The 16,635-nt window shown below is 39.6% G+C and overlaps 1 protein-coding gene across 1 annotated transcript in view; it reads left to right on the top strand.

Moving 5' to 3' along the window:
* Positions 1-15,687, top strand: part of anpepb.1 (alanyl (membrane) aminopeptidase b, tandem duplicate 1) — a 46,407-nt gene extending 30,720 nt beyond the window's left edge. Inside the window, exons 16-21 of the mRNA XM_057835900.1 lie at positions 1,487-1,578; positions 6,465-6,572; positions 6,655-6,822; positions 6,911-7,051; positions 14,622-14,703; positions 15,004-15,687. Coding sequence (XP_057691883.1) covers positions 1,487-1,578; positions 6,465-6,572; positions 6,655-6,822; positions 6,911-7,051; positions 14,622-14,703; positions 15,004-15,162 — 750 coding nt within the window. The 3' untranslated portion in view covers positions 15,163-15,687. The remainder of the gene's footprint in view (positions 1-1,486; positions 1,579-6,464; positions 6,573-6,654; positions 6,823-6,910; positions 7,052-14,621; positions 14,704-15,003) is intronic.
* The last annotated feature ends 948 nt before the right edge of the window (positions 15,688-16,635 follow it).

Raw genomic sequence — 16,635 nt, forward strand, 5'->3', positions numbered from 1 at the left:
ATTGCCTGAAAAACATAGTTGCGCAGGTATAAGAATCTAGCTAGACAAAGTAGTATCCATTTTCCATGTCGTACCAAGTAGCAGTCGTTGAGTGACATTTGGCACTTGGGTTTCAGCAGTCAAGGGACATGTTTATAACGTCTAAGACCTATGGAGGTTTTCATTACAACCAATCAAGAGGACACCTTTTCTGGTGTTTTAGGTTACGTTCTTGCATGATGTTCAATTCGGATCTTTTGTGGATTCCAATATTTTTGTTTGGCTGTTCATGTGGCGCATACATTTGCGGCTCGCAGTGTGAAGGGAATATGTCTGTGAAGTCACACATTTTGCAATGCGACACGTCGTCACATTCACGGAATGTTATGTTGGGTTTTGGGAGATCTCGGCCATAGCGCTTTTGTGGCAACTTTTGAGGATTTTGCTACCAGAGCCAACATTTTTTTTAACTTGATTTCTTCATGAGCAGTGTCAAGAAGCAAACTGTATTTTTTGCGTCTTTATCTGCTGTAGCTCGTTTGTGCCTGTTGTTTGATTCAAGGGTGTAGGTTAAAATAGGATAACAGGGACATAGGTAATTTAGATTGTCTTCCCATATGTTGTAAGGATAGAATTGACCATAACATTATTAAGTGAATTATTTCCATTATGTTCAGACTTACATTTACACCTTTTCACTTGCTGAACATGCCAGTCCATTTTATTTTTCATCAAACTCACGTTCGATTGGCTGATGACCTGACCCCCCCCCCCACACGCACACACACTCACTTACTCACAGCCCCGACAGAAATACAACATGCCGCCTCTTTCGCCCCCTTCAAAGAGGAGGGATATTAGTTTTAGTTTTATTTCGGCCAGCAGCTGCAGCAGCCACTGTAAGTAATATAAAAAGATGCCAATGTTGTGGAAGTGGGGAACACACCACTAATTTTGTAACTGACCTGCATCAGAGTTAGCATAACATTAAACTACGTGAATTTTCTAACCTACAAAATTCTAGTAGGAAGCTCCTTCGAGAGACGTGTCCTCCTGTATGTGTTTTCTACTGTTAACATTAATGAAATTGTGAGAAATTTAGTGAAGCAAGGTTTACCTCCTTCTCCCCAATTATCGACCTCACCAATCCGATTTATACCTACATAACCTACATAATAAAGAGAACCGTGTTGATTGGATAAAGATAAATTTGGATTGTTCATAATGTATGATAATATCAGAAAGGTGTCACTTACTGTCTGGGCAAAGACGATTTGACCTTTAATGAAAACATAGTTCTAAAAGTGTAATCGTTTGATTGCAGTCCAGTGCTGCTCTTTTCAGTAGAAACATCATTGGTTAAACTGTCTCTGCTGGTTCCGTTGGAATGAAATCCTGCACTCACTTGGACCTTTGTGGAATCATTTATAACCTGTGTACTGCATCCACATCACAATGTTATCCCCACAGTATGCCTCAACTCATTTAGGCTACTTGTTTGTTTTAGGATTACTTACAGAACCAGGCCATCTCACTGTTTAATCATTACAAGACTATCACCGCAGATTGGACTAAAGTACCAGATGGACACATGGATCAGTAAGTAAATATGGAAGCACAAATTTCTTTTTGCACATTGGGCCATGGATTGATTCCGTCATGATTTCTTTTATCTCTTTTATCGTAGATAGCACATGTGTATAAGGCAAAATTCTTAGTGAAAACTCAAATCTAAGTTAAAAAAACAAAAAAACAACTACCAACAATTATGTCATTTTCATCTCCGTCAATTATTTTCAAGTCAGTTATTCAACAGCTGTACTGATGGATGTGTACGTGAGAGCTTAATTTCTACAATGGCATTTTTCTTAAATCAGGCACAGAAGAGATAAACCATATTTTAAAAAAATCTAAAAATGCAGTACATAAATGAATAAATGAAAACATCTACAAAACTGTTTTTGAACTGTTTTCTACAAAAAAGTTTTTTTTTTTCAAAACTAAAAACAAGTCAAGATAATGTAAACCTTCCGGAGGGATTGGCCCACAAATCAACATTCCGCCCTGATGGGTTGGCATCTTGCTCGCCACCAAGCATCTTGATCATTGGCACTCAACGAGCTCTTTGCCCTCTTTCTGCTGTGGATCTCCTCTAGTCTGTCATCCCAAGGAACAGAGAGTTGCAAGAGGATTACCTGCTTAGAGGCCACTGAAATGAGGACAATGTCTGACATCATCCACTTCCCCAAATCAAATTTCACCCTCCATTCTCATGCTGTTGCAGACAGGCCAAAGGAGGTGTTTCAGGTGGCAACAGCAAGTTTTTACCCAGTTCTCACTTAAGCGATTGTGTTACTCGTTGGGCGAAGCCTAATCCCACGACAGATGACTTCCGCTCTGGCCGTAAAGACCTGGATGTGTCGCCAGCGGTAGTGTATATCACCCAGGACTTTCAGACAGCAGCTGAGGATGCTCCAAGGTTCCTGTCCTCTGGTAGAAGAAACAAGCTGGAATATTCACTCGCCTGCATACAAAGAGGCCTTTTCGAAGAATATTGCAGTTGGACTGGAATTTTTTTTTTTTTTTACTCTGGGGTTCATACTCCCACAGCTCAGTCCGTGTGACCTTGGGCACCACAGCTAACTTCTATCTTGTTCTGGCTTCCACCTGCCCGCATTCTTGCTGGCCTACTTCTCCTCTGCTTCTGCCTATCTTCAAGTATCATGGCTCTTCTCTCTTTCCCTTGTGCCTTGTCACAGAAAGGTGTCCTGCCACTGTCTAGGCCAGCTCTTCCCTGTGCCAAAGTGCCTGATAGCACCCTTTGGCGTAGCCTTTACACAGCCATGTCCACGATTCCAGCAGCTCTCCCTCTACAGCTCTATCCTGCCCTGGTCTCAATCCCAGTCTGGGCAACCTCCAGGTCACCAGACTCCCATTGCTGAAGCCACCATGAATTCAGACTGCTGATGTAGTTTCAGCTTGTTGCTCTGCCCATACACAAAAATTCTGCTCAGGTTTATCAGCATCCCCAGCCAACTACAGAGAAACCTACTAAACCCTCATATCAAATAAAGATACACGATAATATCGGCTGCCGATAATTATCGGCCGATAATGGCAATTATGACGTCACACAGATAATACAGATAATAAAAAAATCAACCGATAATGCAATCCGATAATTATATACTTGATTTAGCCTCCAAATGTGCTCAACCAAGCAGTTTTCTCCACTTCTTCACTGCCGCCTGCTCAACCCCTCCCCTCTCTGAAGCCCCTGTGGGAGGAGGGGTTTAGGAGTACGGCGTCATAGAGGAGGCGGTGTTACACATCAGTGTTGAGGCGCTCTCACTAGCGTGCGTTGCTTTTCAAAACAGTTCCTCAAGGCCTAAAGAAAGCGTCCTCATTGAACACCACTAGCACTAACCCAGCAGCCATTTAAAACTGCAGCACAATGATTTTTGGAACGAATATGCTGCTGCTAGCACGAATGCTAAAGCTATTGTTAACAAATAAACTATAAAGGAAGCTACGGGGCTTGTGACAATACAGAGACGCTGCGGTCCTCCCGGAGTCGGGGTGTTTGGGAATGCAGCCCAAAGCGAGTGGTAAACTCCCATCTATGGCTAAACACCTCACGAGATCGATAGCTGACAAGTAGCTGTCTTCCGACGGAGCCCGCCGGTCCGGCAGGCCGCCGCCTCGCCCTAGGCGGGTAGAGCATGAGAGCAGAGCCATGCACCGAATGCGCCGCAGCGAGCCGGTTGACAGAACACCGGCCGGGGCGGGCGGATATACGGTACGAACTTTGCTGCCGCCGCCACTCCGGTTCAAGACAGAGGCCTGGCGCGGGTGCTAATTTGGCAGCCGGGCGGACTGAAGGGCACAGGCGGGAGGAAATTCCCGAAATGACCCGATAGCCAAACCCCTGGATGAAAAAATAATGCAGTTTATACGACCACGATTCTTCGTGAAAGACATGTCGATCACATCAGTTTTACCACGGACATTTACACAGGTGATGTCAACAAACCATGTTTATCATGACGGCACAGTGGTTAGTTGATAATTGTAACATGCACCAAACGACACAAAGAAGTAATCCAGTCAGTAATGCATTCAGTACGCTTTAAATTTATGACGTCTTAATCAGATCATTCTTCTTAAATCTAGTCAAATAATTTTCCCCATCTTGTTTGAGTGTTGAAGACTAGTTGAATGCGCCAGATTATTCCACTTACTTGAACTAAATATTGCAATTTGTTCTTATTAAGCCCAAACATCTAAAAAAATAAGGTCATTTTTCACCTAAATCAAGAAAAAATTGCTTTCAAATAATGTTTTGAACCATACATATTCTTGAATAAAGAACATATGTGACAAGTTTTTTTAAATTTTTTTTTAGGATTATATATAATAATTTATTGCTTAAAATAAGGCTGTTAATCTTATTTTCAGATGGCCATTTTTCTTCAAGAAATCTGAGTGAAATATACTTGAAGTGCTGGCAGTTAATTTAACTTATTTCCAATAGATTTACACTGAAAACAAGGGACTTTAACTAGTCTTAAGGAGCTGGGTTTTTGCTGTGTAGTAATGTTATACTTTAGGAATGGCATACTTTTAAAGCCATTTTTGTGCAACTTATGTATTTACTCTGTAAGTAATTGTTGCCAAAAGTTTACCATTACACAATGTCAGACAATCTGTCTTTATTTAGATGTTGGAATTTACTACTACTACTACTTGTTCACATTTGATGTTGAAAAAAAAAAAGAGCAATATTATTTTTGCACAGCAATATTTCCTGTGTGTATACTTTAAAATTTTACATAAATCTTTAATAAAATTATCGGCTTGACATTATCGGTTATCGGTTGGAACGAGGAGGAAATTATCGGTTATCGGTATCGGCTGAAAAATGCATTATCGTGCATCACTAATATCAAAGCATTGTACAACTAAAATGAGGAGTATCAAGTGGGACCAGAGAATCTGAAAGAGAATACTATGTTGGTAAATCCAAGCCTTCTTGCCAGCGAAGCCGGATTTACCTACTACGGCTAGCCAGGTCTCCAACTCTTGGCTAGTTGGTTGTGTGGAAGCTGCATTTCCCAGGCTGCTGTTGAAAACCTTTCCCATGCTTTTTACAGATTCCTTAGTAATTAATGTATCTTGGTAGTACCAAGAAAGAAGCATGCTTTGCCAGTCATTTTCCTTTTATTCAGCACAACAGACCTTGATTTTATCCAGTTCAAAGCTCATGAGGTCCCAGGAGATCTCATCAAGGCTGCTCAGGATTTTGTTGTCTCCATCAAGTCATCCATGAAGGCTTGGCTTGGTGGCTGTCCGACTCCAGCCTTGGTAAAGGGCCGCCTACATTGAACATCTGAGGACTTCACTAGCATTTTCGTGGCCTGAGCCTAGTGGATGACAGAGATTGTTAATCTGGTGATGATTCCTTTTCTCATATTTTGCCAGTTGGAGGTTGTTGACCCAGAGGAGACTCTTAGGTACATCACCAGTGATGTAAGATTAGCTATAATGAAAAATTCACAACCATTAAAACCCTGGTCTAAACCAGGGGTTGGCAAACTGGTCTGCAAGGGCAACTGGGGGGGACGGGTTTTCATTTCAGCCTATCCAGTATAAAAAGTTAAACCAGTGCTCTCCAAACTATTTCACATAGGGTCGCAGTGGGTGCAGGATTTTAGTCCAACAAAACAAGACGACACATTTGCACCAATCTGGTGTTGTATAAGCGTAATCAGTTGAATGCAGCCAGGTGCTGCTTGCATTAGCAGAAACCTCAATGGTTAACCGGTCTGTGCTCGATCGGTTGGAACAAAAACCAGGACCCACAGCGGCCCTTGAGGACTGGTTTGGAGACCCCTGAGTTAAACCAATGAAGTTTCTATTGAAACAATAAGCATCTGCTGCAATCAACTGATTGTAAAACACCAGATTAGTGAACAGGTGTTCTGTAGATGGATTGGAATGAAAACCTGCACCTGCTATGGCCATCTGTTGAATAGTTTGTCCACATTAAGTTGAAACAAATGCCTTCTCAGACCACTTAAGGGTACTAGTGAAGCTGTCCAACAGGGTTTTGTGAATTTGGTACTGGACAGAGATTCTCATGTCACATTCACTGTAATTGAGCATTATTTAAATCAATTTCAATCACTTCCACATAGTGCAGAGTTGCAGACATCTCGACGAACGACCAATTTAACCTGCTTCCACGAAGATTTCTGCCGTAACTTATTCATTTTTGCCAGTCATAAAAATAGAGCCTTTGAAGAATATCATGCATGTTTGGCAGTTAAAACTGTATCATGCAGTATCCAGCCATGCCAATGGTAATACTCATGAAACTTCTTGCATTCAGTCATTTTCTAAAGCTTTTATTCTTGCTCACAATTGCACCTCTTGCACTTAAAATGGCAGTGTATTATTTAATCATAATTTCGGTTCACATTCAGGTACAATCAGGTGAATGCGATCAGTCTGGCTTGCAAGACTGGCTATGAAGAATGCCAAAACCTGGCCAAGACATTATTCAATCGATGGATGAATGAGGAAATTAACCCGTAAGTGAATAGTTAGTTATTTTCTCTTTTCTGTTACTCTAACTGTAATTTCTGTTTGACTGAAAAACCCAACTGTCTATAGAATACACCCCAACCTACGCACCACTATATACTGCAATGGCATTGCAGCAGGGGGTGCTAAAGAGTGGGATTTTGCTTGGTCTGCATTTCAAAACTCTGCCATTGCCTCTGAAGCTGAAAAAATCCGCTCTGCTCTAGCCTGTACAAAGCAGCCTTGGCTGCTCAACAGGTACGAATGTTTAGTCTACATTACTATTATTATGAATTTTACAGCACAGGGTGGTCTAAATTTCTTGAATGCAATGGTGTCTTACCAGGTACTTGGAGTACACACTGCAGCCTAAGTTTATCCGAAAACAGGATGCCACTTCCACGATTGTCTACATTGCCAACAATGTGATTGGTCAGTCTCTGGCCTGGGACTTTGTCAGGGCTCATTGGTCCTACATTTTTACCCAGTAAGTATGAAGTAGAACTTATTCATTTATTGCAGTGTTTTTCAACCTTTTTTGAGTCACGGCACATTTTTACATTGGAAAGAATCTCGCAGCACACCACAAACCAAAAATGTTCCAAAATTATTTTCTGTACAATATATTTAATTACAAAATAATTTCTCAGTCTATATACTTACTCAGTGAGAAACTTCAGCCTGTATAGATGAATATAAAGTCAATATCCTTATTCTTCAACAGCTCTTAGTCTTTCTCTGTTTTAATTTTTTTTTTTTTTTAATAGCAGTTAGGCTTCAAAAAGCTCAGAATTACCAGACAGGCGGACTCGAGGAATGTCTTTAACCACATCAGGGCCGAGCATCTCGCAGACAATGGCTTTGCAGGCAGATAGTATTAATGTCTCTGTCACGGAGTGTGACAAGTTAACTGGCTTTGAGGGCTTTCTCATTTACCTTTGTAGTTTTTATCAAAAAAGTTGCCTGTTTCTCTGTGTTTTCACGAAGGTGAACAGAATAGTCCATTGTCTTGTTTTGAAGCGACGGGTGTTTTGTTTGGAGATGTCGTTTAAACTTGCTTGGCACCATGGCAATGTTGGATAGCTGCTCGTGTTGGATTTCTAGCCATTAGCCACCTTGCTGTCCTCAACAATACGCTGGAATAAAACACACAGGGAGGATTGACGATCGCCACATATGGATAAAATAGAAAGGACACTTTAGAGTACCGGTATATCGACAATTGATGTGAAGTAGATGTGCTGTGGTCCACCTTGTCGCGGATAGCAAGGTTGCTGATGGCTAGAAATCCGAGCAGTTCTTGAACGCGACATGAGCAATACCTAACTCATCTGCACACGACCGAAAACTTTCTACCTACTCCTTCCTTCCTACTGCAACTCCAACCGACAACATAAAGAAATATATATATATTTACATATATAAATGCGACATTGGATAATTTCTCGCAGCACCCCAGACGATCTCTCATTGCACACTAGTGTGCCGCGGCACACTGGTTGAAAAACACTGATTTGTTGTTTTGTCAGTTGAAGTCTGCTTGTTATTAACAGTGTCACCCTTTAATGACCTTTTCCCACTGGCGCTTGATGGTAACAAAGGTCTAGTGGCGAAGGTGCGTGAAAATGAAAATGCTATCATCCATCCATTTTCAACTGTGCATAGACCACACTTGAAAAAAATGGTATTTTTCATTGTTGCAGAAGAAATCCACAGATTTGTCCATTTTAAGGAAGGGAGAGTGTAACAATCGAGAAAAGGCAAGGATGTGGAAAACTTAATAAAGGTCCCCGGGTTACGAACGAGTTCCGTTCCTACTTTGGCAACGTAACCCGAATTTCCGCCCAAATCGGAATTAACCCTTTAAGTATCCCTAAATACCCATGAAATCTCAAAATGTATAAAAGCAGTCGGTCAGTCCCCGGGTCAGAGCGTGAAGGCTGTTGACGTAAATATCATGGCGGGCCGATTGTCGTTTCCCCTTTGTTGTAAGTTGTTTGTAAGTCGAATATCGGTAAAAAAACATCGCAATTATCAACATGGCAAACTGGAAAAAAAGCTAAATTAAACTGAAAACATAACAACATTAAATTGCTACTGCATCTTAGCGCTGAGGAAGAGACAGTCCATCATCCATCTTTGGAAATGTGTGGTTTATATTGTTGCTGATGCCGACCAAAAATTATGTAATGTCCAGGTCATAAAATCCCGTCCCTCACCCTCCCCGCACAGAGAGTCGCCAACACGGGACAAGTCTGAAAGCATCCAACCCGAGTAATTCCCGGTAGATCTCCCCATGTCTTAAAGCCATGACCATAGGCGGATGTACTATTCAGGCGAAATAGGCGATCACCTTAGGCCCCCAACCAGTAGGGGGCCCCCAAACAAGCTGCCCTTGCCCCAACGAGCAAGGGCTTGGGCCACCAGAGCCAGCAGCACCCCCAACTATTCGTCATGTGGAATTATGTCAGCATACCAAACAAACAAATAACAAAACAAAAAAGAAAGCAATTTGAATGCTGCATTTATATTATCCCCCCCCCCACACACACACACACGCACTACAATGGACTGTTCCATGATGACGGACTGAGTATCAGTCGCTTAGCTTCATTCAGCCCCGTTTAGCTTCGCTTAGCTCCGTTTAGCATTGCTTAGCTCCGCTTAGCTGTTCGTTAGCTTCACTTAGCTCTCCCGCGTTTTTTACGCCACTAAGCTCGCTATTTTACAGCTCACTTGCTACTTTGCACGTCGGCTATCGTTTATTTCGAACACATGAGCGAACGTGTTTCAATGAGAGCCAAAGTGCAGTGAGGGAGAAGTTGAGAACAGGCCGCTAGTGCCTCTTTTAACTTTCTTCTTCTTCACACCGAACATAAAATACATGACAGCACACCCAGTGGCGAAACAATGCAGTACAGTTCCAATCAGTCATACAATAACACCCAACAGCTGGTTAACAGCATTTGCTAACCAAAAAAAAAAAAAAAATCTATTAGTGACACCACAAGCAATGATGAATAATGCTTTTTTACGGAGTGTAACGCTTTAGGTTAGCGGTTTAGCGAACGTACCTCCAGTGAACATTTCAAAATAAAAGCACATCATGTTCGTCATATAAATAAATATAAATAACGATTTCTGGAGTTAATCCCACATACTTCAGAATTAATTTTACAATATGTAGAGTAAATACTACAGAATACAGATTCTACAGTAAGAATAGCTTTCAAATTACACTCTTTATGACAAATATGATTGGCAATGAATAATTATTATAATTATTATTATTATACAATTATATATAGTAGTATACTATAATAATAATGCTAGAATTTTTTTTAAGAATTGTTTTGAATAATGTTGGAAAGGCAAAGTCAATGTTCTGAATCTGTTTACGTTCCATTCTTTTGCACTAGTAAATGCTATCAGCATTTAACCTCATTGTTTATTTGTGATTAATTATTGTTATTTACATGATTATTTGTACTTTAATAAAGAATTTAAGTGTTCAAAAGTGGTTTTGTGAATTAATAAGCGTCAACAAAAATTTCATTGCTAAATTGGTAAAAAAAAGAAAATTATTAGATTAGTCGACTAATTATAAAACTAGTCGGCTGACTAATTCAGAAGAAAGTTTGTCGTTTAGGACAACCCTAGTGTACCGAAACATATTTCCTCTACACCCTTCTCACCGTTTTAACCCCTGACCCATGAAGAGGGCCCCTGGATATGTTCACCTTAGGCTCCAAAATTGCCAAGTCCGCCACTGGCCATGACACGGGTAAATCCTGTGTCACATTACACTAGAATTTAGCGGGTTGTAAGGCTAGGTTCATACTACAGGTCTTAATGCACGAATCTGATTTTTTCGTGTTTTTCCGACTCGAGTCAGGCACTAACTTGACGGTCTGAACGGGACAAGTCGCATAGAAGTGGACCATTTCAAATCCGATCTGAGTCACTTTCGTATGTGGTTCAAATCCGATCTGGGCAACATTTTTTTAGAACGTGACTGGCGGTCTAAACTGTCAAGACTCCCAAATTGGAATTCATGCAGCAATTACGTCAGCAAAGAGCAAGAGGCACGGAGGACGGCAGGCATGTAGCCATTAGCGCCTAGCTTGAACTCTGCTTTTAAGCACGAAGCGGGCTTGACAATAGTTATAAAAAAAATTTATTCTGTGCGCCGAGTGAGCAATATTTAATTATTGCACACACGGCCGAGTCGGGGCAAACCGACGCACACACGTCATTTTACGCACACACGTCAAAGCTCATGTCTGTGTGTGTATGCGTTCTGTCAGCCCATTTAAACTTTGAATATAACACTAAACGGTGATTATTAATGTCTGTGTGTGTGTCCTCTTTTTGGAAATCAAAATATGATCCCTCTGGAATGACATACAGCTAGCATGTCTAATTTTGTTTTGTTCTTCTGTGCATGCGGGTCTCTTTGCTGAGCGGATCTCATACTGCGAATCGAATTAGTGCGCATGCGTGATACTTGAACGGTCTCAATGGACAAAGGCAGTCTAAAAGGGCACGCCAAAAAAAACAGATATGGCAAAAAATCAGATTTGTGCATTAAGACCTGTAATATGAACCTAGCTTAAGTCTATAAGGGGCTTAACGTGACTAGGAGACAAACTGGTGGAAGAGTAAAGTTGGAATCACGTAAGTCAGGTACTTTGTAACCCGGGCACTACCTGTATTGTTTGTAAGCTACAGCTCTAACCAAACCGCTTTTAGACGTCATTTAGGCTGAGTTGGAATCAGTTTGAGAGCACCTTTTCGAGTGTCCCACAGTGGTAAGGCTGATTTATGCTTCTGCGTTCTGGTGACGCGACGGCGTAGACCCGTCATTGCGCATTTGAAGTTCTGCTTCAGGGTAAGGCGTTGTTCTGTAATTTACCGACATGCCACTAAAGTGGTGTGGCTTTGTCCTTGTACAGTTTTGGGGGACTCTTGTCTAATTCCTTTAATTTTCCTCCGGTCATTGACAGCAATGGCAACTGAGATGGAAAGTGTGCAGCTGCAGCTAATCAGTATTGAACAACAAATCATTTTAAAGTGTACCACAGATAGAAAGTCATGTAGTTCTTAAAAGATATTTGTACGAGTTATAATAATTTGATATTAAAACACCTCTTAATGTTTTCGTGTTCATAAAATTTGTAAAATTTTGAATAAAAAATCAAAACTCGTAGCTCGCCATTGTTGTTGACGTCGCTGGGCGGTGACCTTACATGGCCACGCTGCCGTAGTTCACAGTGTCACTCTTAAACTATGTAAGGTAGTGATTTGAATACACCACAAGGTGTCAATGGCGAGTTTTAAATTAATAAGATATCAAGCAGCCAATGAGTGCGTTTTATCCCTTGACTTACGCCATAGTTTCCTGTTTAGTGCGGGTCCATTCTGATTTATGTTCATTTGAGTGTTGTCTTCACAACAAACAAGACTCCTGATAATGGCCCCCAGCATTGTAGTTTGTATATTGTGACTAAATATTGCCATCCAGTGTATTTTTTGAGCTAAACGAGTGGCTAAATGTTTAAATAGAGTTTGACCAAAGTCTGAGTAAGTTATATGTGTATATTGCATATCTGTTTTGATTGTAGATTTGTGAATGCCAGTTCTTTTTGCATTGTTGTTTAACTGTGTGACAATAGGGCCTCATTAATACAGATTGAAGCACTTTTCTTTTTGTGAACATTATTTTTTGAGAGATGAATATGGCTTTTATTGAATTTTTACTATATGATACTTATGTTTACTGTGAAGGAGTTGCCGAAGCGTATATATATGCATGGTCCGAGCTACGAATCTAAACGCCTGTGTCCACTTTCCTTTCTTCCTGCCTAACACCCCACTGTGGATTGAAGGAAAACTACTGCGTCAGTCAAGGGACAAAACGCACTCATTGGCTTGATCTCTAATTCATTTAAAACTCGCCATTGACAGCGTATTTAAATCACTACCTTACGTAATTATACAGTGACGTTTGTTTTCTTTTCTTTTTTTAAAGAGTGACACTGTGGAAATACGGCAGCGTACCTATGTGACGTCACCGCCCTGCAATGTCAACAACAATGGCGACCTACTAGTTAAAATAATTTTACAAATTTTATTGAAACGAAAATACTAAGAGGGGTTTTGATATCAAATATTATAAATCGTACTAAGTTTTATCTTTTAATAACTACAGTACATGTCCTTCTCTCCGTGGTTCCCTTTAATACAAATGTTGAAGCGTAGGCGACACAGAAGACGTTAGCGAATGTTTGAAAACGGCGGTGTTGTTGTGCTGAACCAGAAACAACGTTCTGAGCGGATCAAACACAGTCCTTTGACGTTCACGTCACGCGTGTTGACGTGATGCGGAGTTAGGATTTTTTGTAGGTGCAAGTCAGGCTATGGCGTGGGGTCGTAAATCGGGTCTGCGTTCACGCCGTAGGTCCGCCATCACCGCAGTTAACGGCGTAGGTCCGCCGTCACCTCTATGCAGAATCATTAATCAGTCTTTAGAGATAACTGAGAAAGTGCATTATTTCTAAAGTCTCCTTCATTGTCCTCACGCGGTTTCTAGTGAATACGTCGGCCAAAATAGTCCTGTCAACCTGGCAGCACCACTCGGGAATAGAACATTTTTCAATTTGTGAAGCCAGCTGTTTTGCAGACACTTACTTACCCTTACTTTTGTTCAGTGGTAGTCTTTCCCCAAACCAGAAGTTGTGGGTTCGAGTACCCGGTCCTTGTAAACATGTCGAATGGTTTCAAAATGCTTTGAGTACCTTGATGATAGAAAAGTGCACAAGTGTGAGCCCATTTACCATACTCTGGCACTTGCTGTGTCACCTTCAACCCTCCATTGAGTGGGTACAACAAACACAATGTATGGGTGTAGCCTGTGTGCTGCACGTTGCATATTGTAGTATGAAAAGGCCTTAAAAGTGTTGAAATAAGGTTTATTGCTTAGAGTATAAGCTTGCCGTGGGTAGAACTTCTAGAGGATATGGCATGTCAGATAAATTATTTACATGACATTTGACTAAAAACAATAAAACGGTCCTACAAACTATGTTCCTACTCATGTGACACATAAAAACAGATTAGCAGCTTTACAACCCAGATCGTTATGAGACTTGCTATAAATTCATACTCTGCTTTGCTGACTTTTGCTCTAAAGCCTATTGCAGTGTGTTCGTTCTCGTTAAAAATCTACATGCTGGAAATAAAAAAAACTTTTAACCCCTTTACATTACAAGACTACATTTGCTTTTTCCAAATTTTGTATTTATATTGCTGTGCCCACCACTGAGGGAAAAAGTCAAAAGGGATGATAATGGTAATGTGTTGTTTAGTAGTTTAAATACAAAAGTATAATAGTTTTTATAGTTTAGAATGAATGTCAAATGTATATACAGTGTTGTTGTGGCAGCCCTTTTAATTTTTGTCTTGGACGATAATACTGTCTTAGTCTTATTTTAGTCATCTCAAAATGTATTTGTCTTTGTCTAGTTTTTGTTGACGAAAACTCAAGACTAATCTCATCTGGTTTTAGTTGACGTTCGTTAAAAATGTACAAACTGTCTGTAAAAATTAAAAAAAGTTGAGCGTTTATGTGGATAGCATTAGCCTAATGCTAACGTGAAAGCGATGCTAACGCTACGAGTTAAATTTAGTGTGCGATGATCACTCAGCACAGACCTTTAAAGGCTAATGCAACATTGCATATTCTCTCTGGCCAAGAAAGTCATGAGTGACACAACCAGACACTGCTACGTTGAAGGCTTACTACACATAAAATGTAATACATTGTGAACATGTGACTGAACCGATTGCGCATTTTCGTCTAATTCTCGTCTGACGAAAACAGGCATTCGGTTTGTTATGTTTTAGTTTCCCAAAACACGTTTTTAGTTGTTATCGTCTCACCTTCGTCATGACAACACTGTGTATATACAAAGTTATTTTTTTCTTCTTTTTCAGTATTATAGTTATCGTTGATTTTTACATTAATTTCCTAATAAGATTATTTTCTTCACTTATAGGTATGGCGGTGGCTCTTTTTCCTTTTCCAACCTCATCAATGGAATCACCAAACGGTTTTCGAGTGAATTCGAGCTCCAGCAGGTTTGAATCACTTTTTTTTTTTTAAAGAAGCATTGTTGTGCTCTGACAGTTTGCAACAGTAATTTTACTAGTTGTCAGCCACATCACTTGATATTATACAGTAGTTTACAACTACAACTATCACATTTCTGTGAAATTTAGGATTATTTGTTGGCATCACTGCTAAATCTCATTAAACAATACCTTTTCTGTGTTTGCCTAACTAGAAGTGCAGTAACTTAAATGACATTATTGTGCTCAGCATTATTTCACATGCATAAGGTATCATAATAATATTCTATGCCCTGTTTACCATTTCAGCTAAAACAATTTAAAGAAGATAACGCTGAGGTCGGCTTTGGCTCTGGGACATTGGCAGTGGATCAGTCCATCGAGAGAACCATCGCCAACATGAAGTGGATCGAAGACAACAAGGACAGTGTTCGAAAATGGTTCAAAGATCAAGTAGAATCTTCATGATGCGTTTATTTTAGGTCAAATATGAAAAATTCTTTCACTTCACAAATTTTATTTAAAAAATATTGGTGCTTTTTCTTGACAGTGTAGGCACACATTTTAATCTTAATGCAAGTTTCCCAACAGTCATACTTAAGAATCCTTTTGTAAATATTGGGATATTTTAATTTGAAAGGACAATTTCTTAACCTAATTATTTTCGATTATCCAGATTCGGATCATCTCATTACATGATTTTGATTTGAAATAATAAACAGAAACAATAACCGTATATGCCATGTGTATGGTTTGTTAGTCAAGGATAAAATGATAAAAATCATTTTGAGCCGAGTCCTTTGATGTTATCGGTTCACATTTGCTTAATTCGTTCATCTTCTGTTCCACTTATTCTCATGAGGGTTACAGGGATTCTGGAGCCTATCCCAGCTAACAATGTAAATGCAGGAGGAGGTGTACACTCTGAACTGATTGATTGTCTTAATTTCACTATTTATTTTATTGTATTCAAAATGATGTACTGGTTTTGTCATCAACATGCTTAAATAAATATTTCTATATTTACTAAAGTTGTCCGATAATGACCTTTTAACCTAGATACTGATATTGTCCAACTCCAAAAATCCGATACTGATATAAAAACTGATACCGATATATGCGGTCGTGGACTTAACACATTATGGATATTTTTTTTGTGATGCATTCTATGTATCAAATTGTATGTTGTAAATTTGATTGTTTGTATGTATATATTGTAAAACCGATAATGAAAACCGATGTCGGTATTTTCCGATATCATTAATAACATCAAGTAAATACAACAACCTGATATTACCAAGATATATACGTATGCATTTATGGGAGGGGTGCTTTTTAATCAATTAATTTTGATGAATAAAATAGAACAAACAACATTAACTGATATAGTGCTACATGAATAAAAAAAAATAAAAAAAATTGAGAAAGGAAACATATCCCTGCAATAGGAACAGCAGACCAGCAATAGGGGCAATGTAACATGCTGTACCACACTGCTGCAAAAGTGCTCTAGTGTGTAAAAATCAGTCAACTATGAGAAGCTAATGTTGACAATGATTCAGAAAAAATGTATACAACTATGCAAAGGACTAAATGGTTGAACTGGTACTGTGTGAAAATGTACGAAGAATTTGTATTAAATACCACAAATATATGAATATAAAAATGCGGACTGCATGAAAATTAAAGCATACAGCAAAAAAATGAATTGGTTAAAAAAAAAAAAAAAAAACTAAACAAAAGTGTTTGGACAGCGTTACTGTATTTGAAGATACGGATGGACATATTTGCAAGTGACCAAGCAATATGTTTAATTCTCCGTCCAATACGTATTTCCACATACTTCTAACAACTTCTTTCATGAATAAAGTTCTCTTCTCGTCAGCACAAAGCTGTCCATAGTATTTGAGCAACATCATAACATAAGGAACATAAGTACAC

Source organism: Corythoichthys intestinalis, chromosome 5 (genome assembly GCF_030265065.1).
Source record: "Corythoichthys intestinalis isolate RoL2023-P3 chromosome 5, ASM3026506v1, whole genome shotgun sequence".
Taxonomy (NCBI): domain Eukaryota; kingdom Metazoa; phylum Chordata; class Actinopteri; order Syngnathiformes; family Syngnathidae; genus Corythoichthys; species Corythoichthys intestinalis.